At 39.6% G+C, this 24,001-nt stretch overlaps 3 protein-coding genes across 3 annotated transcripts in view; 1 reads left to right on the forward strand and 2 right to left on the reverse strand.

Annotated features, from left to right (window-relative positions):
• taf2 (TAF2 RNA polymerase II, TATA box binding protein (TBP)-associated factor) overlaps window positions 1–6,760 on the reverse strand; it is a 28,452-nt gene extending 21,692 nt beyond the window's left edge. Inside the window, exons 1-8 of the mRNA XM_064338307.1 lie at window positions 6,161–6,760; window positions 5,596–5,649; window positions 5,179–5,339; window positions 4,849–4,967; window positions 4,036–4,177; window positions 2,844–3,075; window positions 2,256–2,440; window positions 177–290 (exon numbers count right to left, since the gene is read on the reverse strand). Of these exons, the coding sequence (XP_064194377.1) occupies window positions 177–290; window positions 2,256–2,440; window positions 2,844–3,075; window positions 4,036–4,177; window positions 4,849–4,967; window positions 5,179–5,339; window positions 5,596–5,649; window positions 6,161–6,211 (1,058 nt within the window). The 5' untranslated portion in view covers window positions 6,212–6,760. The remainder of the gene's footprint in view (window positions 1–176; window positions 291–2,255; window positions 2,441–2,843; window positions 3,076–4,035; window positions 4,178–4,848; window positions 4,968–5,178; window positions 5,340–5,595; window positions 5,650–6,160) is intronic.
• A 363-nt stretch (window positions 6,761–7,123) lies between these two features.
• On the reverse strand, window positions 7,124–16,170 carry dscc1 (DNA replication and sister chromatid cohesion 1). Its single transcript, XM_064338345.1, has 9 exons — window positions 15,819–16,170; window positions 14,826–14,994; window positions 13,540–13,671; window positions 12,720–12,810; window positions 12,306–12,444; window positions 11,417–11,469; window positions 10,186–10,343; window positions 7,678–7,826; window positions 7,124–7,312 (listed from the first exon to the last, which is right to left on the reverse strand). The coding sequence occupies exons 1-9, from the start codon at window positions 15,986–15,988 to the stop codon at window positions 7,201–7,203; spliced, it is 1,173 nt and encodes a 390-aa protein (XP_064194415.1). The 5' UTR covers window positions 15,989–16,170; the 3' UTR covers window positions 7,124–7,200.
• Window positions 16,171–16,654: 484 nt separating this feature from the next.
• The window catches only part of deptor (DEP domain containing MTOR-interacting protein), a 49,340-nt gene continuing 41,993 nt past the window's right edge, over window positions 16,655–24,001 (forward strand). The window contains exons 1-2 of the mRNA XM_064338331.1: window positions 16,655–17,641; window positions 17,875–17,962. Coding sequence (XP_064194401.1) covers window positions 17,877–17,962 — 86 coding nt within the window. The 5' untranslated portion in view covers window positions 16,655–17,641; window positions 17,875–17,876. The remainder of the gene's footprint in view (window positions 17,642–17,874; window positions 17,963–24,001) is intronic.

The following is a 24,001-nucleotide window of genomic DNA, read 5'->3' on the forward strand; positions in this document are numbered from 1 at the left end:
TTGATTTCAGAACAAAAACATAGATGTAAAATGTAATAATGTTAGGGACAACCACACTTTATCAGCAAGACAATAATAAGAAAATGAGATTGTGCAGGAGAAGGTGCTCTAATCTCTTTAACTTCTGACTCCTAAACTACTTGCACAAGCTAGGTCACTCTGCCTAAATTACTCACCAGGACATTCGGGATATGAAGCAGCCAAAAAATTGCTGGGCCAAGGCTTGAGCCAAGCAGCGTCTGGTCAGGGGAGTCTGGTCTATAATCATGCCGCTGTGCAGGAGATTTGTACTGAGAGTGGGAAAACAGGGGAAAAAAACAAGCACTGGGTTTCATGTTTTGAAAACAAGGCAAGTGTAATTAGAAAGGAAAGGAAAAACAAGCTCGCGAACGATCAGAACACACAATCCAGAGTCCTGGTCGTGCTGCTTTGTCTCAAGGGAACACTGGACACCTGGAACAGCTGTGGCTGTTTTGGAGGACACCCACGGTGCCCTGGTGCTATGCCATGCCAGCAGTTCCCCGTGCTATCAGTGACCTAGGCCAAGAATTGGTTCGCTTGGTGGTCTGTAGAGCTTGGCATTAGCTCGGTGGTCTGCAGAATCATATTACTCTGATTCAGTGGTCTTTAAAATCATTGGTGGTCTAAATACAACTCAGGCTGCGTCCTGAACGGCACTTAAACTGATCCTATTGCAGGCAAATTGCAGATTTGTTGTTGACAAACTGTTTGGTCACACATTAAAACAAATGACCCTCTCGATTAGACTTGAAGTAGTAATTCTGAAGTTCCAGTACACTGTACAATTGCTTTTTTATTGCTTTGAGTCTTTATCTTTTTATTTTTCTTACTTTATTACTTACTTTCTTTTTTCTCATTTTCTGAAATCATTGTGTTTTTACCTGCAATGTTGTCTTTTATGCGTGTAAAGCACTTTAAATTACCACTGTGTACTGCACCAAACTACATTGCATTTCACCTTTCTTTCTACATGGACTCATCACAATTCACATGGTCCACTGGTCAAAACATTTGGATAAACAAAATAATTTAAATCAATATACTTCATGACACTACATACTTTATTTTAGGCATTAAAATATAACAACGTTGTAAGAAACAAACATTGAGTCATTAAAATAAACATAACAATTACTTTTAATAATATATGTTATGCTCTCAGACACTTTTGACCAATCTTATGTCTCTCCACTGTGACTGTGGATGCAAAAACCACAAAATTGTTCGGCTGATCCATAGCTTAGCTGCCCTTTCTATATTAAAAACCAAAGAACAGATACGACACAGGTTCTTGGAATTCAAATGCACCTTATCTCACTTACTTTTAAGGTGATTTTTATGTATGTTTACTGAAATATGCCTAAAATGGATATTTCAGTAAATATACTACAGTAGTCATTTGAGGTTAACCGATACATCAGCCTGCTCCATATCAAACTTTTAGCGCAATCAACAAAGTGTGGGCATTGACAACAATTACATAATGTTTTGCACAAGCACACCCTCTAGTGTTGAAGTAGTTCTCCCTTATGATGCTTGCGACCTCTCAGACCATATGACTGTGGAGCATTGAATAATACAGGATGTATTTATTTATATATAAAGAAAACATAATAAAACATAGTCAAACAATGAGATTAGTACTGTAGGTCTAATACCACCCTTGTTGTGACACAGTCCAAATATATTCAGGATTTTGCTGAATTACACTGTTGGTAACTTTATAGCTGTCATTAGCCATACACATTTGACATGTCACATTTATGTCTATGCATTTCAGTGCCATGCTGAATAACTCCGTTTGATTACTGAATAAAATGTCTGTTTGGTCGTTTAAAATGACTGGACCATACATGTAGCATTACTGTGGGACAGTCATTGTGCCCACCTAAGAAACCAAAAAAGAACTTTCAGACTTACGTGAAAATTTAATTAATAAAGTATATCACAAGACAAGGGATGAAGAGCACTTGTACTCAATATGGCAGTTTGTTATTCACAGACCCTGCCATAGCCCATGACAGTTGAATTAAACCATGGATCTGTCTCCCCGAAGCCCACTTACATATGCAATTCTGTGTCTATTTCACTGTAGCAAAATGGAATGTTGCAGAAATGGTCTGCTGTAATGCTTCCTCCACCGTTATATTTTTGACATAATACTCGGAAAATGGTGTGTTCTTACACTGTATCGTGTAAACTGGGGTAAACTACAAAAAAGGAGAGTTGTTTACCTGAAAATGCTCATAGACGCATAGGACGACACTTGGACATAGGCCTCATCCACAAAGACAGTCTTGAAGCAGGAGTATGGATAGCGGCAGGTGAGGATCTCCTCATAGAACTCAAAGATCTCATGCAAGTAGGACATGGAGTGCTTCAGCAAGGGCAGCAGCTGAGGTAGGCAGAAGTGTGTAACCTTCAAAGAACAGGAAAAATATTCATTACCAGGACATAAGGTAACTTTGCATAAAGAATAAGACTGGAATTCTTGACCGAGAGAAATGTTCTACATAGAACGCTCCCAAAGAGCATGCTAATTCGAATATGCTGAGGCAATATCTAAAGTCATTTTGTAAAGTCAGGGTTTTGATTTTAAAACAAGGTGGTACTTTGCGTGGGGAGAGATGCTTTGTGGTATATGTCTCCCTCTACTGGCAAAAACTGATAGTGGAACAGCGTTCACACAAATTGACAACTTTTCTTGCATACCAAGATTCGTGTTCTCCAAATTTTCACTTACAAAAGACATTTCCTGTTGTACAGCTACACAATTTGAGCCAAACTGAACTAACGAGCTGGTACCAGTCATACTCATGTACCTCATGCATGTAGGGGTCCACCAAGATCTCAAAGGGCCCCACAGCCAGGGAGATGTTGGGGGCCGCAGTGGGGATAGGCAGCATGTAATGGAAGGTTTTCTTCCGCATATCATGGGTGTAGACCGTCTCCACCAGGTCCCCACAAGATACTGCCACCATGGCAGCATCCACAGTAAACTCCAACTTCCAGGTACACAGCTCAGAGTATGAATCCACACAGGGGAACCAGAACCTGTAAAAAGCCCAATGAATCTATGTTAATACCACTGATAAGCTCAGAGTGAGAGTCAACAGGGGAACCATAACGTGCAACAGACCTGAATGGTCATTGTCATCATCAACACCACAAGTTCTGATTAATAGTAAAACAGGCCACAATTAAGTCAACATCATCATACGTGAACACTAGAGACTTCATAAATTTATACAGATACCATAAGGGGTGAGAGTTCACATGGAATGATAAGATACCTTTAAAAATTCCAGTCAGCCCTTACAGAGTGATCTTTATCTTACTACGCTGCGTTTCTACCATGAAAATATGATAAAATATCTCATATATCTATGACGCACTGGCAATCTCTATCTTTGGGCACATTTGCCAAATCTGTGCTCCTCTGCCTTTATTTCTTCTAAAATGTATTCGGGACTTTCTGGACGTGACATTCTTTTTTGAGTGGGGACAGTTGGGTGTGGCTACAGAGCCTGTAGGGTGGGATCAGTTTTCAGCGGGGCTAGCTTGTAGCTAGCTAGCTACTGAAATAGCGGAGGTGAAGAAGCACAGCAAAGCAACACAAGCCGACAGGGTTTGTTCAAAAACCAGAGTTAACCTTAGAATTGATTTTCCTCATTGGCGACAGCAATACAAAACTGAGATAAAAATGGATATAAAATATAACAATGGAGGTGAGAGAGTAGGGTTGAGGATGGGAGTAGGAGACTTATTTGACTGTAAACACTGGACCACAGCAAGACTAAAAATCTTGCATAGAATTCCTTTAATGCAAATGCCGTGGAAATAATACATTGAGCAATCATGAAAAGCAACAGCATAATTAAATGGGATGAATGCGGCATTTGCATACCAGCAATGCTAATCTCAGAAGAGACTGACAGTGGCAGGAAACAACATGCCTTATTTAAAAAAAAAAAAAAACGAATAAGCTATTGCCCACACAGGAAGCCCTCATACCGTGTGGAATTCTGGTATCCAAAAGAGAAGACGTGGGCTCCTCTCTCAGCCATACTGCCCTCCACATCTGGCACCACGAAGTGCAGACCCCCTTTAGGCTGGTCCAGGGAGAATTCAATATACACCTTCAGCACCTTCATTTCTGATGAAAGATGGTGGATTTTAATCAGAATGTGATGTTCTCTGCTGTCTTTGGAAACCAGCACACTTTATTCTAGTTGGCTGTGTGGCAAATCTTCATTAGCAGCAGCTAAATATCACTGTTATTTAGCTAGATAGCAAGAGAAAGAATAGCCCTCACACACTATTTATGCTCCCAAAACAAACATTTATCTGTGTTAAATCTTGATTTATGGATCTGTGTCAGGTCAGTGGTGTAATGAAGATCTATTTTGAGCTGTCAGGCATTTAAAAATGTGTTTTGGGAACATAAATAGAGTCCGAATGATGTTCTTTCTCAAAATTTAAGTATCTACCAGGGTTGCCTGGCTGACTTGATTCTGGTTACTTCAACCCATAACCCAATCTCAACATTGTTACTTTAAAAATATTTATTATTTAATTTTCAAAAATCAATTTATCATCGCATATCAATTTGTAGTCCAAAGTCCTATGTCCTATGAATAATTTTAAGTTAAACTGTTGAAGCATCAGTACTTGTGACCACTCTGCACACACATAAAAAAGTGCCCCTTTTAAATTAGATGTCACAGACTGAAGGAATGAAATTACAGTATCTTCTTGTCATCAGAAACCAAATGTGAGCTTGTTAAGCAGACCATTGACATGATGGGTGTGTCCTTGAGTGCTTACCGTCTCCTTGTTTCCATAGCTCTGAGGGAACCTTGATGCATAGTTCGCCATTCCCGGCATCAGGGTCCACGGCGCTAACGGCCGCTGTGTATGCACTTGAGAAGTAATTAAGGTTTCTCCTGAGAAGTAGACAAAGGACAAGTCAAAAAACTCACATAAAATCATGGCCAAGCAATAATAGGCCCACACCCAAATCTGCTGCCACCATGCGCATTTTAACCAAACATTCACTGACTTTGAGGTCAGTGTCTATAATGGATAAACCACTTTCGATGCAAAACACAGAAGCACACGTATTACATTAACCAATCTATGTATATGAATTCTTACTGCTTGGACTCATGGTGACAAACTTCCAGTGTAGGGTCATTGTAAATGAATGGGGCCTCCAATTCATTGACTCGAACCCTGTATATTCTGCACTGCTTGCTGTTGAGTTTGATGCGGTTAAGGTTCACCACCGTTGGGAAAATAGTCAGCTCCACATATCCCTGTTAGACATAACATAATGTCACAATAACCAAACGGAATAACCCCCCAACAATGATCTAGTAGCCAGGAACAAAATTTGCACAAACATTCCAGTGTGGTAAATGTTAACTTTTCAACAATGCCGCAATAAATGTGACTTAATAGGAGAAGAGAGGTCAATTAATGTGAGTTAAGCTGTATGACTGCAATGAGAATGCCAATATATGAATATAAATATAGGCCTAAAGGAGAAAGTCAGGGATTAGGTTTACTTACAATCACAGATCTTCTCTGAAAGTTAATGTTGTTTATACAGACCACCTGATGGGTTGTAAAGGAAAAAGAGAGAGAAATGTTATTTATTTACTGAATACTTACAGTAATGTACGACTAACGGTACTAGACACTAAATAAGTTAACTACAGTACACTGAACAACTGAAGTGTGGAGGGCGTGCCAATTATTGTAAAAACAATACCCCGGATCTGGCTGTATGAAATCGTAACAGCTTCCAGAATATATATTTGGTATTGTTAGCACCTTACATGTGCTCGGTAACATGTTTAGTATCTTACTGATCTGCTTGTTGACACATCAGAGACAATGCTAACATCGTAAATACTAATGGAATATACGATTAACTAACTTCAGTGTTAAACTAGTCGTAAACAAGTGCAATTTCACAGCTGCAAAGAAAATGGTAAGGTAAATAACATTAGCTAGCAATCTCACAATATAAGACAATGATAACTATTTAAGCAAGGCAACTTGCACACATTGCTGGCTACGAATTGGCATAAACATATAGGCAACAATTAAAAACATGCGAACTGGATACTTATAATTTGTAAGGACGAGGACTTTCAAATCCCTTGTCTTTCTTTCGGTTCATGCTTGCGGTTCATAAGAATGTCAGTGTACAACGGAATGTGCACTTTGTCCGTTCGGATTTTTTGAAATCACGAGAAAATACGTTCAAATAATGACTGCTTTGTTTTCCAAATTCTAACTCACTGACGTAGACTTACTCGCTGGATAGCGAGCCAGCCTGCTAACATTACATTGCTAGCAAGCGCTCACAAGTGGCAAAGCTACTGGATAGTATTAGCTACGTGTACACTAACGACAAATTAAATTAAAATCCAGATAAGCGCTAGTGTTATATAGCCAGCTCTAGCTGGTAACTCCTACATGCATGGTTGTTGGCTAGCTAGCTAAGCTAGCTTCACGTATAAAATTGCATGGATAATAATGCATTTCTATGCATAAAAAATATAAATTATATATAGCTATGCATTGTGCATTAATTAAAAAGCAGCGTGTCGACGTTTTCTACTGCACTTGACACTTGGCTCCTTTCACTCTTAACTTGCACCTATTAGACTTTAACGCTCTTTCCACCGTAGCACGCAGCCATTTTGCATGCAACCTTTGACCTCCCGCCCAAACGGAAGTATAATTTTTAAAGGTACTTTACTTCCCCTCTACCCTGAAGTCACAAAAAAATGTTTTAAAAGTGAAACACTATCACAACAACAAAAACTGGTTTTATAATGCAGGGCAATCGTCTATTCGCCAGCACATGGCTCATGGCACATTGTTAATACTAGTGATCTTCAAAAATAATTAAAATTTTTATTCATTTATTTTTAGCCAACTTGTACAAAACGTCCCCGCCCCCCATTACAATTTCCGTTAATACCATCCGATCACAGATGGGTGGAATGTATCCGTCTTTGGGAGCTGTCAGAAATGCAGCGATCAGATGTCAGGAATTCTTTCAATTAATAATCGAGACATTAAATACAATACATCTTTTTAATGAACAAAAAACGATTGCATTTATTTAGAAAGTTCCAAACAAAACAGAATATTAGTTCTTCAAGTTGCCACAGGTCTTCTTGAATTGTAGACTTTCAACCCATTTTGCATGGATGAACGAGCATATTTAGTAAGGAGAGCTCCAGTTGTTTGCTTTTCACCACACAAGTCCCTGTAGGAGAAAATGGAAAAATACACACATTTAGAATTAATGACATGAAGCAAATACAAACAGTACTTTGGCAGTAGTTTTGGATTTAATTTTCCTGTATTATGTTAAAAAGATCATTGCAAAGTTTTAGCAATAATAGCACCTTGAATTACACACTTGTCATTTATAACACTTGGCTCCTTAAATAATGTTAAAAACACGAATCTGTTGTCCAAAGCCCACAGCACCAAGCCAGACCAAATTAATTTAGGCTCTGCTCAACTCAACTGATTTTATCAGCAAGCTTACTACATACTGCATATCCTCAGTTCTGCAGGCATCCCAGCTAATTTGGTGCATTAGAGTAAAGATGTAATTTAATTTACTGTATGTAGGGGGCAATGTCGTCTTGCGTCCATTTCTCCCTCATGCTGAACAAACAGTTGAAGCGCTCCGGTGTGTCCTCAGGCAGGTCTTCGACCCTCAGCAAGCAAATGGTCTCCGGCCTGGTGCTGCGGTCCAGTAGAGCGATACCCTGCATTCAACAGAGGAGAGAACAGTTCTCACTGCCAAATGACCTTTACATCAACCTTCTCTTCCATTTCGTACAAAAATACAGCAAGTATAAATACATTTGAATAATAAATTGTAATAATGTGTAAATGGTAAATAATAATTACGTTTGCACTGGGGGGCAGTCCTCCAAACTGAAACGGTGACAATTTTGGATCCTACCCAACAGAGTTCTAAGATGCTGACTGGAGAAAAGAAGTAAATTTCTCTTGATGACAACCGTGGAAGTCTGGCAAATTGTTTAGAAAGAGTGGTCTCCAACCCTGGTCCTGGAGAGCTACAGGGTCTGCTGGTTTCTGTTTTAACCTTAACATCAGCACCCAATTGAGACCCAAGACACCAGGTGAGTTGAGTTAACTGTGTAATCAACTGCTCTAATTTATTCATGAAGTGCAGAGTCACTATGAAAACCAGCAGACCCTGTAGCTGGTGCACAAGCAGATTTCGGAATATGTTGGCAAGGAAAATCTCCTATATGAATTCTAGTCAGGGTTTAGGAAGTCATATTCTACAGACTCATGCCTCTTTTAGCTAACCGATTTTATTAGAAAGGAGATGGATGAAGGGAAACTGTGTGGAATGGTCTTACTTGATCTTCAAAAAGCCTTTGACACAGTAAATCATGGCCAACTGCTTAATAAGTTGGAGGCTCTGGGACTAAATGATACAGCCGCCAAGTGGATTGCCTCATATCTGACAGACAGGGACCAGAGAGTAGAGGTAAATGGCTCTATGTCGGATGCCAAACCAATAATCTGTGGGGTGCCGCAAGGAAGTGTTTTAGGACCATTGCTATTTTTACTGTACATTAATGATATGAGAGATGCATGTTTTTGTAATTTGTTTTTATTTGCTGACGATTCAGCCTTGCTCATCTCATATAAGGATTTGAATACGCTCCAAAGAATGCTAGGAGAGGTGCTCTCTAAGGTTAGCAATTGGCTGTCTGACAATAGGCTCTCACTTCACTTGGGTAAAACTGAGTCTATTTTGTTTGGATCTAAGCCCACATTAAAGGAGAGGTTCCTGGACTCAAAGTAGAATTAGGGACAGGGGTCATAGCAACAAAAACAGCAGTGAAGTGCCTGGGCTGTATACTGGATGACAGTCTTGGGGGGGAGGAAATGGCCTTACAAGTGCTGGGTAGAGTAAATGCCTGCACCAGGTTTTTGGCTAGGAAGGCCAATCTGCTTAACAGGGAAAGCCTTAGACTACTTGCTAACAGACTAGTGCAGTGCCATTTTGATTATGCTAGTGTAGCCTGGTTTGGGGGGCTGTCAGTTTCATTAAAGAAACTACAGGTGTCACAGAATAAGCTGATCAGGATTGTGATGGGCCTAGGCAAGTGGGCTTTGTCAATCATGTTGGGAGGAGCCATTTTCAGGAACTCAACTGGTTACCAGTTGAGGCCAGAGTAGCCCAGCTCAACATGGTGCACAAAATAATCAATCATAGGGCACCAAAATATCGTAGCAACTATTTTCCTAGTGTTAGGGAATCACACAGCCACAGAACCAGATCTAGCATAGCAAACCTGCATCCTCTAAGGTGTAGAACAAAGATGGGGCAATGCTCATTTGCTCACACAGGAGCACAAGAGCGGAATGAGTTGCCTTTGACCATCAAACAGTGCTTGAACCTATATAGTTTTAAGGTGTACGTTAGGAAATGGCTCCTAGAAAAAGTCCAAGAGTAAATTCAGGAGACTGACAGTGGAGGGAGGGCTCCTGTTTTCAGTGTATATAAGATCTGTACATTTTGTAATATATTTTATTAACAATGTTTTTATGTATTTTGTTTAGTTTTACTTTTAATGATAATAATGTTTATGTATATATTATGTGCTGAGACCAAGGACCTCAATGGAAATAAGTCTGTGACTTTTTGTGCTATCCGTGATAATTTTAGGATGCATGACTTGCTGTAACATGTATTTTAATAATTGTCAAATAAACTAAACTAAACGAAAACTAAGCTCTCCAGGACCAGGGTTGGAGACCACTGGTTTAGAAGAACTAATATAGCAGTAACCCAAAGAGCCTTGACTAACTTAAAATCACCCCATCCTTATCCTTGATGTAACAAGGCCAGCTGTGTTCCATTTCTGTGCTCGATCACTCATAGCTGGCTAATGGGCTAAGGAGATCTTCCATGAGAGCTAAAACAGTTCGTTAAAATATACTGTACAGCTCATCATTCCCTTCAGTGTCACATGCTAGTGTGGCCACTCCACACAATCCACAGTAAATTAAGAGCTGAAGGGTTCCCTTTGGTGTAACTGCAGGACTGGCTTGCTGTGGCTCCGGCCCCTTGCTCCTCACCTTGAGCTGGTCCAGCCTAGTGCTCATGCCCTCTGGGACGCTCTGTTGCCACACTTCCTGAAACTCCGACAGGTTGAACTTGACGGCGTTCTGCAGGAGCATGTGGGCAGTGGCTTGGCATACTTTATCTTCATTGAGCGCGAAACACACCTCACCCTCTGTGACAGACACACGCTTCCTTAAAACAAAGAACTAACATACAGCAGGCCAACAATGATCGCACAACTCTCCCAATACAGACATCAACAAGAATGCTTACTGATGAGTTACTGCAATAATGATTAACTTCTTATTAAAAGAGCTGAGCACACCGATTTGGTTCAATTAGCTTAAATAGTAACATTCTAAGTTCTATTCTCTTTGCAATCATTAAAGGGGCAGTTTACCCAAAAATGTTTCCACTTTCCCAGAGTACCATCTATCCATCCAGATAATTTTTTCTGCTACAGCTCACCGATACAATGGACCTCAAGGGACCCACATTTTTGTGGCACTCGGTGCGCAAAAAATTTATATTTGATAAACTGAATAGCAATGTCTCTCTCCAAATATAATGTCATGGTTGCTCATGAAAGGAGCTTAATTAGTACACGGTTTCATCAAGGACTACTATACCCAAAGACGGCATTGTGTACATCCAGGCAGTCTCATGCAGGCAGACTAGTTTGATAATTGAATGGTGGTGACGTGCGTGGAACGCAACCGTTTATTGTAGTTTCAATACTTCTTAGCAACTTACAAAGAGTGGCATTATATTTGCAAAGAGATATTGCCGTTGAGGTTTTCAAATTTAACTTTTCAGTGGTTTGAGCCCTGAGGTCAGTTATGTCAGGGTGAGCTGCAGCAGATATCTTGAAAACACATCAAATCAGAAAAACCATCAATATGGATAAATAGTACTCTTAAGTAAGTAAAAACATTGGGTGAAGTGCCTCCAAATGTGTACAAGGAAAGTTAACCCAGAGCCTTGGCTATCTTTCATCATAATAGAATGACAAATTATTTGCGTCTTAATCTGATACCTGAAATACTGTAAATATTCAGTTAATTTCAAAGGAAAACTGTGGAATCCCATATGCATTCAGAAATGAATGTACACCTACCCTTGGGACATCAGGTGTACACTCCTGTCAGTCATGACAAAAACTCAATGGGATACCTAAAAATAGATTTTTCTATAGCTTGAACTTTTCAGGCCTAAAGGTAACAATACGGCCTTTAAAGCCTTTACCTTCATCCGTATAACGCCTCCCATAACAGTTCAAGCAGTGCTCAATCATCTCCCTGAAAGAGAACACGGAAAATCAGCGCATTCCTTTCACCAACTTACAAACACTGATGGCACCACCAGACCTGGGTCAAATACATATTTGTTTTGGATTCAAATTCCTGTGCTTTACTGATCATGTCTGGTGTATTGGAACCAATTAAATACTCTCAAAAAGTGCAAACCCCGCTTTCTGGTCATATTGGCATGCTCAATTACACCAGGCAAGATCAATACAGCACAGAAAAGCATTTGAATCCAAAACAAATACGTAATTGACCCAGGACTGGTCACCACATAAAATGCTCAACATCACACTTGTTCATCCTGCTTCAGCATATTACACTAGCACCTAATTTGGCATCTGATCACAACTGCAAATCTGTTATTGTGTTATGTAGATCATTGATCAGATCAGATGATTGTTTGGCTCTATGGACAGAAAGTACTGTATGATGTGAGGCTGTGTGGGCAAGTCTCATGGGCAAGTTTTGCACCATGCTAATAAGATTATATAAGGCAGCTTTTATAGACTACCATTAGTCTACCATGCACATTAATATGCTATACTGTCAGCAAATTAAGTATAACTAGATTAATAGTTTAACTACTATTAAGGATAATTGTTAGGCACTACATACAGTATATGCCAAACACCATTAGTTGTTTCTTTATTATATTTTCAGCCCTGCTTTGCATGCTGATGTTCATTTACTGAAACTGGCTGTTCAGTGCCAATGTCCTTGTTTGTTATACTACAGTGATATTCCTTTAAATTATTCCGCAAGAAAGCCCTTGAAAGCTGCTGTGGATAAAGTGTAAGATAAATAAGTTATAACAGAAACCTACTTACTGTGGCTCAAGAGGCCCCAGCTCTTGCTGGCAGGTTCTCAGGGGAACCTTGCTGAAAGACCAGGACTCAGAGTCCACTAACTGCATCACATGACCCAGGAGTTTCATCTCGTAATCGAAATCCAGCATCCTCCAGAACCCTGCAAAGTATGTCAGTGCAATGACAGAGGACCAAAGCCAAAATGCCTAAAAGTACATCTCTCACCACTGCTCTCCATCCGTTATGAAAACTATGCTCTGGAAAAGTGCTGATATCACATATCCTTCCTTTGACATGGCAGCAAGGCCTAAAGTTATCAATGACCACGAGAAAAAGACAGTATCTGAACCCTAACCCCCATTTCCAGCAGAACTGTTTATGCGGTTGCCGAGACTGCAAACAGCAGCCGCAGACTGTCGGTCATAGTGTACTCACCATCAATGTTACAAGCATGGATATTTTCCAGCTGCGCAGCAATTTCTGCCTTGCTGGCTTGAATTCGGTCAAGCAGGTCTTCCATTGTGTACTACAACAAAGGAAGGTCTGTAGATGAGGGTTACAGTGCAACAGACTTATATAAAAGTGCATCTTTAAATTTTTCCAGCAAAACAAAAAATATATATTTTACAAAATAATGTTGGACTGAGTAATTCTGATGCACTGCTTGAAATTATAATTATGTACTGTATCTATACTTTTAGTTGTCTGTCAAAATGTGCCTTAAGTTGCCTGTGTGTGTGTGAAGTGTCTATTTCAGTTCCTCTATTCAATGGAATGTGAAGGTTTAAAAAAAACAGGAACTGCTTTTTAAAACAGGAATTACAACCCCCATAAATTGCGATTACTCAACATGGGGCTCACAAATGCTCAAACTGCAACAGTGCGTTTATGTGGTCCTCCCAACTGCAATACCACCAAACATGGCAGTCTCCACAATAGCGGTTTCTTGGCTGAATTCCTATCTTGTTTTCCAAATGGAACTGATGAGGGAGGAGATTCTTTAGACTGTTTAGGGTGTGTGTGAATGATATTGTCCAACTATTAGGCTTCCTGTCAGAAATAAAGCCTTTGTTTGCAGGCACAACCAGCTTATACCTCAAGAAATGCTAGACATGCATATGCAGTTGTAATCCGATCATACCCTTTTACATCTGGAATAGAATGCTGCTCAGTTGTACCTTCACAGGTTGAAAGAATACATATGTAATTAGGTGACACAGGCTCGTCCATATCTGTGGTGTTCTGCCAGCAGTACCTTTTGTGCTGAACTCTCCTCTTGACTAGGTGGTGACCCCTCGTAAGGACTCTCCATTAAGAGCTTCTTCAGCTTCTTTAACTTTGGTCGCTGTCGTCTCACCTCCCAGTAGCTGTTGGAGAAGCCCCAAATCTAAGGGACATTATTGGTTCATTTATCAGTCACATTTTATATACTTGGGCTTTCAGGATTTCTTGGCTCAGGTCTGACGTTTCACCAAGATGCTTTAAAATAGCATTTCCCTTTTTCCTTCTGTGGCACACTTTCCAAATTTGCATAGCACACCACTCTCCAAAGCAAGTGGTGTATTGGTGACATTGACGTGATGCGTGAACAGTAGGCCAAAATGTTCTAAGCTATTTCAATGAAATTTATTTGGGCTTTTGTGAATGGGATTTGTTCATTTAAGTTTTGTAAATTCATTTAAACTTCTACATTTTAAAGAAAAGGATTTTTCACACAGCACACCTGACCTTACCTAATGGCACATCATAGTGCCACAGCACCCTGGTTGAGAAATGCTGCTTTAAACTAAATACATTACAGGTTACCAGCCTAATGAAATACCATAAAATATGGACATGAACAACGTAGCATGAATGTATGTTTATGCGTGTGAGAGACTGTGTGCGAGAGTAAAAATGTTGTTGAATTATCACTGATATCATGGTATGATTAAATTACAAAAACGGAGTCCCCAACAAGACTGTGCAAGAAATATCATACCCCATATTCCAAATTACAGTGCAGTGACCTCTAAAATTCATCAAAGGTGGGGGCTGCTGGATAGCTTATCCTGGTAAGCACCTGTTGTAATGCACGGATTGCTCTGAATCCAGACCATACCACGGCTGGCTACTTGTTTTTATGCTGTTGTTTGAAATACAGCACAATAAATACAATGTGAACATGTGACTTTTATTCTTCTTGGTATGCATAGCTATTTCTGACAATGTAGAAATAGCTTGTTAAAATTCTGGGACTGCAATTGTTGAAACCAAAACCAGTATACACATGGGACCCCCATGACCGAGGTTGGGAACCACTGCATTAGGGTTCCCATAGGTAATTTAGGGTGTCTCCTATCTATGTGAGCTCTAGTCTGCAGTGTAAAAAGTAGTAGTAGTCACACCACCTGTTTGCCAACTGAAAATCCAAAATGGCAGTAGGATTTTAGTCTAACACATCAGGGCGAAATTAGTTACTATTCAACCAGTTTTGCTGAAAGAGCCAAGGCTGGCAACACTGACTCTGAGTTTATCTTTGGCAAAAGAATATTCCGGTACCTGGGAATGGATAAGGTGTGGCCTTCCCTGATCCCCAGGTAGCTGATCTGGGGTCGTACAGCCCGGAATGAGGAGAAGCAGGTTTGAGGTGTCTGCAATCTTCAGGTCATAAGTCTCGTCTTCACTGCACATAACTGCATGCTCGTCCTTGTCTCCTCTGATCACAAGACTGTGACAAACAACAAAAAGTAACTTATAATGCTCATCCATGGGTATGTGTCACATGCTTCAAGCTAATATAAATATGACTGCTAGTTCGCCTGAGAAGCAACCAACCTATCCATGCATCGGTAATAATGTCTGGAATATGGAAAATATAGGGATGCACTATATCTGGGTCATATCAGTATCGATTAGTAATCGGTTAGTTCAGCCCTTAAGCTACGGCCAATATGATCTGCCTGTCACATCATTGCCACATACTTGTTCCACAGTGGCAACTAATTTGATGCCCTGATGCTGTAACATAAGTAAATGTCATTCTCAACAAGTATTCAAATTAGTTACCTAAACCCCTTAAATATACTTTTAATGTGTACTTTTTTTTTACCAGCCAAACTCGCAAGCGAATCTATACAGACGCAGTAGCTCTCAAGAGGCATGCAAAAATAAGCAAGCGGAAATGTTTTACTAATAAAATGTTACATTTTAATTTACATCTATGTTCATTAATGCTACAAGCATTTTCACTATATAAAACAGGGAGGTATCGGCATTAGCTATATAGCAAACCAAACATCTGTTATTGAAATAGATCCCAGAATGTATATTTCATGCACCTCTAGACACATGATTTAATGCTAACGTTTAGGTCACACAACCAACCAATCAAATGTCTATAGCTATGTCTAACTTAGTCGTTGGCTATTACAAATAGGCCTGCTAACTAACATTGCTAACAACATACATGTAACCAAGTTGGGTCCACTGAGAACAAATTCTCATTTTCAGTGTTAAATTTTATCATAGCGAACAATACAGGAAATCATATACCTCTGTCCAGACTCAATGTGTTTGCACAACTTTTCATCCAGCTCCATAAGACAGTAATCCCCCGACGAAACATGTTCACCAAAAGACAAGCAATGAATCGCAGATTGCAAATCTTCTTCTTTAAGTTTAGCTATTTGCGTTGTAGCCTGTACTTCCTCTAAAGTTCTCATTTTGCGCAACTGTAAGAATGTGAAGGGAAAGCTCTAATGTTATTTTAAAATCTAGCAACAAACCAGTTTGATAGTCTGGAAAAAAACATATAAAAAATGTTCACTAGCCAACTCTTCCGCGTTCAACTTTCCCGCAATATTAACCGGAAAAAGAAATAATGTATGAGTGACAATCTTATCGGCCAATCAGCGAATAGCTATGCGCACGCGATTTTATCATATATTTATCCGGGACACTGTTGCTCTTTTGACTGTGTATATCAGACCTGCACTATATCTACGCGTTTTTGTATAACGTTAGTATACTTCAATTTGGGCGAGTCCTTTGAAGGCCACGTGAAAATGCGTGATTGCTTACATGTTCATGTTTTGTAAACGTTGTAACAAATATTTAAATTAGCATGTGGTTGAACGTCGTAACGATGTATTTAATCTTACTTTCTAGTTCTCAAATATTTTCGTTCATTTTTTGAAAAAAAGTGGTCGTGTTCTCTTCAAATGGTGGACTATACTGTGAATATTAAAAGTCGCTCCATCAATCAGTGATAAAAGTTAATAAACCACAAACTTTACTTGCATTAAATGAGGGTCTCACGGTGCAGCGGAGCATGGCTCAACTGTTTGCGTTTATGTTATTTTAGGTCACTAAGCAAGGGAAAGATACTGACAGCTTGTCCTAGTTTGACACGAAGTTAAGTGATCATGCGACATCGTGACAGTCAGTAGCCTACTACTCCTTCTGTAGGACCGTCGGAAAATAGCATGTGCAACCTAAAGTCATGATTTAGCATATTGACACGACCATCCGATGCAATGTGTAGCCTAATTGTTGAATGCTAAAACGTGCTGGCATTGTGTTCATCGATTTCCTTGTCAGAGGATAAAATTAACGGAAATGAAATATTTACTCATTTCAAAAGCTGACGTCCACATTTCAAAGTAATTGTTTACCGAGAAAATATCTACATACGCCCCGCCTCTCTGGTCAACTCCCCCAATGATGGCAGGAGGAACCATTATGCTTGGTGCTCCACAGTGGTTGAAAACGTGCTTCGTACAGTTGCTGGTAGGCTAAATACATGCAGATCGACGTGCGCAGAATTGGATTTAAATGGATTTATCTGTCTAATTGTACGGAAATCAAAGTGGGCGATATTTGCTGTAGAATGTTTTATTTTTTTTTGTATTTCTGAAGAGACACATTCACCCAATTATTTCAGAATCTGATTAGCTATTCACAACAGTTGCACATGGTTTGGTGATTTAAAAAAAGTCAGGGAAATTGCCACTTAATTGGCGCAGTGTTCTTTATTGTTTTGTTTAGAATTGTGTTGTTTAAAATGCAGTTGAAAGCTAAACCGACGTCACGGATCTTTTTGGACATTGCTGACATACCGTCATTTGCAGAGCTGCAATGTGATTCATTCAATGATTTCTTCTAATGGAGGGTGAATAACAACTTGAATTTGAGAAAAAATGTCTACACGTAAATAGAGTGAAAGAAGTATAATCAAGGCTCCAAGGAACGTTTACGTTTTTATAAAACATCGAGGCTATCTACAGCATTTCAACAACACTGACTGCGAAATCCGCTCACGTGAGAAAAATATTTTGCGACTCTGTCTAGTCGAAAAGAATTGCTTCGTCTAATAGGTAAGTTGATCAAGCGTCGGAAAAACTACAGTAGGTTATGTTTTCGTTCCATGGCAAGTCACCTATTTAATTTAGGCCTATATTAAAAATAAATTAAAAAAAAAAAAACACAGATAATGGGGCGGAAGCTTCGTGAAGTCGGATGCCGCAAAAAGAAAAAATGAAACAATCATATATTTCATTTTTGTTATTGCTTTTACTTATTTTTTAATTGATTTTAAACTATTGTATAGGAATGGATGGAATCGGTAATACAATGCAGAAGAAGGCTGCGGAGTTGGAGCGCATGGCTGAAGTCCTTGTAACCGGGGAGCAGTTGAGGTAAGAGTGGTTATTGTCTTAGGCGCATATTGTATTGCAACTATGCAGAGCACTTTATCATGACAGGCGCGTGTACACGGAGAGGCAAACAGGGCGCGTGCACCCAGCTGTAACATCTGTGTTGCGCAATACCTTCAGATAATTATGCCTTAGGCCCAATATAAGGTGGCTTGGACGCTTCAGTGCAGTGAACCTGTATAGTGAAATGTTGGTCATGTTCACGTTTATCTTGCTACAAGGGAACACAGACTACGCAAGCCTCGGAAAATGACGCGCCGAATAAATACTGATAGCAGAACTACACAAGTCCGTCATCTGATTCTGTAATAGAGCCATACAAAACTAAGTTACAAATCGGCGAGGTTGCCGTGCCGGTGCTGTAAGAATACATTCGTTAATCGACATATATGTCGTTGAATGCAGCAATATGCCCTGTACCCTGGCACATGGCACAGGGAATATTCGTAATTTCGTTCATTTTCAACCTCTATAGAGTCGGTGTTCTGTTGCAAACTTCGTTATACAGGACTCTCATCTGGTGTAGGCTACTGAATGTCAGGCCAGAAGTTGTGTGTATCGCTGGACTTTTACGTACAGTATGGAATTTAAAACGGAACTTACAGTTCCCCTTACAGTTAACACATCTAATTATTTAAAATTATTGTAATTGTAACTGGAAATAACTTGTTTTAGGTTGTCTTACAAAACAAGCCAGGTCAGGTCTGAAGAAAACAGTAATATGTTTCATTTTGGGGAGCAATGTAACAATTTGTGGATTTTTAGTTTCTTTAATATTAAACAAGGCACATAATCTTGTTTTCCAAGATGTATCAACTTGTATCAACTGCTTCATCAGACAGACTGTGCAAAGATTAATTTCCCCACTTTTTTAGACTGGTCTGCATGTCCAATTAGGATTAGTGCTTTAACAGTCCAAGAAATACTCATTATAGGGAGAAGCAAATAATGTCTCAACAAGTGCTGCTATTCAGTGTATGTTTCAACAAGCTCCCTGACATCATTCCCAAGAAAACAGAGGATGGGCCACCATTTCTATATGAAGGGAAAAGGGGCAAGCAAGCTTGTGGGATAAGAGAGGTACAGAACACATTGTCCTGTAGAGAAACTAGGACTGCTGGTAGCTCTGGTTGTGGAGCACCTGTGACCACCTCTCATTTTAGTGGAATTGGCATGCGTTGTGTGTGGGGTGTGAAGCATGTACAGTGTAATCTGGGCAGAATTTCTACATCCTCCTGTTTAAAACATTTAGAACAGACACACCATGAAATAAGGATATTTACGATTGTGTTCAAACTTTAAACAAACAAAAAAAAATGTTGGTACAGATGAGAGCATGATGTCACATGATCCTTATGGAAAGTATTAAATGCCTGATAGGGTTTATTGCTGGGAGGAATTAAAGGCATACTGTACAGGATTTATAGCCTTATTGTGATTCTGTGTTTACAATCAAAAAAGTCTCATCCTCTGTCCTCAACCATTTGCACTCAACTCTATTGTTACATTTTATGTCCATTTTTAAACCGTTTTTATTTTTATATCTGTGTGTTTCGATAGTTGTCGCCATTAAGGAAAAGCAAATTTAAGGTTGGCTGTAGTTTTTGAATGGACCCTGTTGGTTTGTTGTTCGACATCACAGTACTTGTTCTTTTTCATCTCTGCCATTGCAGTAGCTAGCTTGCTGCAGGAACTCCACTGAAACTGATCCCAACCCACAGGCTCTGTAGCCACACCCATCCCTCCCTCACAGTAAAGAGTGTCATGCCCAGAAAGTCCCAAACACATCTTAGAAGAAGAAATGCAGACAGAGGAGCATTAATTCAACAAATATGTGCATAGACAGAGATTGCTAGTGCATCATAGATATGACTGAGTATGGTTATTCTATAATATTTTCAAGGTAAAACTCCTGTATAGTATGCCTTTAACTAATGGAAATAATCAGGGATGAACAGCATGTGTCTCCAGGGAGGGGCATAGCATTATGGTTTGCTAATGCAGTGGGAATCTGTCGTCATTCACTGAGTGCAGACCAGGATGGGGAACTACTCAACTGTAAAGTCTCTTTGAAATAATCCAGAAACCACAGACCCTCCCTAAAATCAATGTATAAATCTGACGGATGGCAGGACCCACTGGATGAGTTTTAAATGAGGATACTGTCCTTTCTAACTGTATGGTGCAGAAGTTCCCCCAAAGACCAATTAACTCTTCAGTTATTCATTGTTATATATTGGGTAAACGGGTATATTTTTACAAGCCGCTATTGTTTACTTCCTACAGACCTACCTTCTTTGTATGTGTCTTGCTCTAGTTTGAGTCCGTGTGAGACACCTGTGTGTCTGCTCAAATGTTACTGATCCTGGGAGCATGTTTAGAATGATTCTTGTGAGTTCGCTCTGAAGCTTATGATAGGATAGGAATCCTTACAACTGTCTTTTTGTTGCCATTTTGGAGACATCACAGGAAAAGAAAGATTCTGATGACATGCTGGTCTAGTATACAGCATCAAGGCATTTTCCCTCTGAATTGGCTTATATCTGAACAAGCCTCTGTCACTTTTCAAAAAGTAAACATTGTTAAAGACCCTTTCTGGCTGTGGCATTTTTCAGACTTTCTAGTTCTTCACTTGCTAGGGTCAGATATGACTTTTATTCTGGGATGTGACAATGCCCACAGTCCACTTCATGTAGCCTATAGCCAATCTAAACCTGGTCTGTGGAGTTGTGGCTTTATATATCATATGTGCACACCATCTATTTATGGAGCTGTCTTTTTACAGAAGCAGTACTGATTAGTTATCTTGCTCAAGAGTACATTAGTGTGCCACCTGAGATTTGAACCTGGCATCTTCTGAATACAGGTTACGTGCTCTGAACTACTCCATCTGCAATAATACCACTTTAGCAAGGAAGAGGCGAAGAAAGGCAGAACTGCACTAATTCCATACGATGAATAACCCTAAAAGGAAATAAACTCATCCATCTGTGACCAGAAGCTGGTTTAGGATCCATTTGTGCTTCCATTCATGTTTTGTCACAGCTTGGCTTGTCATATTCAGATTTCAGTTCTGACCAGATAGTTAAATTAGAAATGAATTGATAATTTTCAGGTAAACTGCTGGCAAATGTTTTGCAACAGAAAGGATATCTGGTTCTTAGACTTTGATGCATGCATTTGATATGTGCAGTATATATATATATATTTTTTTTAAAAGGTTTTCAGAGAGTATATTAATTATTTTATGTGAAATACACTTTTTTCTAGAATTGTCACAGTTTTTTGCACTGTTACAGCCTGATGGTAAAGGTAAGATAGGTAACCACAATAACATTGCATTTGTTTTACTTTGTCTCTTGTGTGGCAGATGGGTGATTTGTGATATTTAAGGGAATATAATTGTGGGTGGCTGAAGGCACAGTGACATTTGAGTTCCCTGAAGAATTTGAACGTGTCCATGATTACGGTGGGAAATTAAAGGCAACGTGAATTCATTGCTTTTTCTATGTGAGAGCAGGTTACTATAAGGAGTGAAAGGGTGATGTCAGGGTGTCTGAGTTCTAGTGTAACTTGAGAATCATGGACTGAACTGGCATATGCAATGCCAGAGATCCATCCCAGCTAAGAAGAGTGTATAAAGCTGCTGTAATTTTGACATTTCATCTGTCCAAGTGTTGGTAATTGTAAAAATATGTGCTGCGGTATGTGTCTCCTTGTCCCATGTTCTGTACCAAAATCTATTGCACATCTCTGTGACCTTTTAAAGTATTTATTGCTTTGCAGTAAAGAACAATAGAGCCACACCCTGTATAACAATATTTGTCAATGATCCACCATGTTGTGCACTTGTAGCATTAAGGACGCATGTCTGCTTATCTTAATATGCTGGGAAAGATGATCTCACTCGAGTCACAGTATCTGTTTGGTACCTATTGTAAAACTCTTCAAGCTATGGAAACTGATCATTTCCATGGTTTAATTCTGCTGTCAGGCATTGCTTTGTGGAAACACCCATTATTATACCATACATTTTTCTTTCACCATTCTGCCTTATTTTAAAGCCGCTTTTCACAATTGAAAAAACAAAGACATGAATGAGATGTTGTGATTGAAAAGTTTGGAGACCTACAGTATGTGAGACCTGGCCGTTTGTGAGATCAGTGCTGCATTTAGGCTCAGCTCAGTGTAATGTTTTCTGCTTGGGTGCAACAAAGGAGTCCAGAACTTGTTAAACTATATTCCACACCTTCAGACTTTGAACTTAAGCTTCTGTCATTCTGCCAAGTAGTTTCGTTGGGCCCTCCCTGTTCAATTTTAAGCCCTTTGGTTACTGCTGGGGCCCTGGGCAATCAGACCAGGCGGATTAGCCTAATTTCAATTTAGAGGCATTGACTGACTCGACTTAGGGGTCCCACTGGCTGGATGTACATTCAAGAGCAGGGGGAAGAGCGGTGGAAATGGGCCCCATCTCTCTGGGTACTGCCTATTGTTCTCTTCTTCTTCATCTTATTTGGCTCTCTTCCTTAGGAAGTAGAAGGCAGATGACATGTATGGGAGGCAAATTCCTTTGAGGTGCTTGTGATGGAGGCTGGTTATTGGGAGGTCATGTTTGTTTTACCAGTTTTATACCAACAGCAGAATTGTGCATCTGTGATATGGACAGTACTTTCAGATCTTGCTTATAGCGAGTTCATAAGCAAATAAACCAAGACAAATTTTCAGTGTTGACTCATATGGGATCCTGCCAAATATATTAAGCTAACATAACACACACAAAATAAACCAAGAGACAACAAACTGTTTCAGCAACATTATTTGGTTCTTCCTTCTCTCTCAAGTCGGTCTCTCGGCACAGCTTTTCCGGCCTCAGCCACCTGCTGTGGAAAGAAGCAGGCTTCTAAAGTTTAGCTAACACAAGCTTGGTGCATGTGCCAACTTATCCAGTAGGTGTGATCCTAGTTTGCCCCAATTTCCACTTCTCAGACCGAGCCCTGCCGCAATGTAGTTTAAATATAAATATCAATTTGTGATTCCTGACTGACTACTATGTGAACCCCAATGGCAAGCAGCACTGCAAATAAGTATGTTCAGTCCTCGAATGCACTTGCCTGTGCGCCAATGTTTGCTTTACAAACAACAGGTCACACAGTACTACAGGAGAGCTACAGTAGCATGAAATAGAGGAAAGGGTTGGGAGGTTGGGAGGAACTAATGTAACAAAAACTTGAGGAAACCTCGGCAACTTAAATACGCTCTATTCCTGAATAAAGCCAGAATCAACCTGCTAATACAGATCCCATCTTGAACTTGTAACAGCCACCATTACTGACTCATGGAAGCTGTATTGAAGTCTCAAACAACAGTTTGTTTTTATAATAGCAAAGCTGGTTCTTTGAATGTACCAGATGTAGACCAGACTCAGTGAATTGAGCTGTGAAAAACTTAAGTTGACTTGAGCAACATTTTATTGACTGTGGAACATTTTTGCATGGCAGCTGGATTGAATATGGAATTATTATACAACTGGTTGTTACACATCAAACTCAGGTACCTGTCATGCTGCTTTCATCTTTGTATCTGCCGTCGGGACGGGTTAAAATGGTTGTATCTGAAATACACACCAGATGTAGGCCTATACAACATCTGTGAGCAATTCAGAAATGGTGTGGAATTCTAAATGGAACCTTACATCCAGTACAGTAAGAGTAACCACATTCTCAGTGTAGAGAAGAGAAATCCATAGAACTTTAGCTTTAACCCTTTAATTGGACCACGTGGAAAGAGTTATGACAAAGAAGAAAGAACACATTCTCACTTCCCAGAAAATACACCCGCATTTGCTAGCATCATTTTTCATGCTGCTGAATTTCACATACTCCTTCAAATGCTTATTTTTACAGAGGTAGTCCCAGACATGAGGTTACCGTTACCAGATGTTAATCAGTGATCCATACAATAACATTCTATACTGATTTACTAATGACTAAATTTGTTATGAATTATTTAAAAGTAATATAG

This window comes from Anguilla rostrata, chromosome 1 (genome assembly GCF_018555375.3).
Source record: "Anguilla rostrata isolate EN2019 chromosome 1, ASM1855537v3, whole genome shotgun sequence".
NCBI lineage: Eukaryota > Metazoa > Chordata > Actinopteri > Anguilliformes > Anguillidae > Anguilla > Anguilla rostrata.

Excerpts from the sequence above, each read along its gene's own strand:
- dscc1 (XM_064338345.1), bottom strand. The coding sequence starts at position 15,988 with ATGAGAACTTTAGAGGAAGTACAGGCTACAACGCAAATAGCTAAACTT. Across the intron at positions 12,445-12,719 it reads CCATGCTTGTAACATTGATG|GGTTCTGGAGGATGCTGGAT; the intron begins GTGAGTACACTA and ends CATACTTTGCAG. Across the intron at positions 7,313-7,677 it reads GACATTGCCCCCTACATACA|GGACTTGTGTGGTGAAAAGC; the intron begins GTAAATTAAATT and ends TTTCTCCTACAG.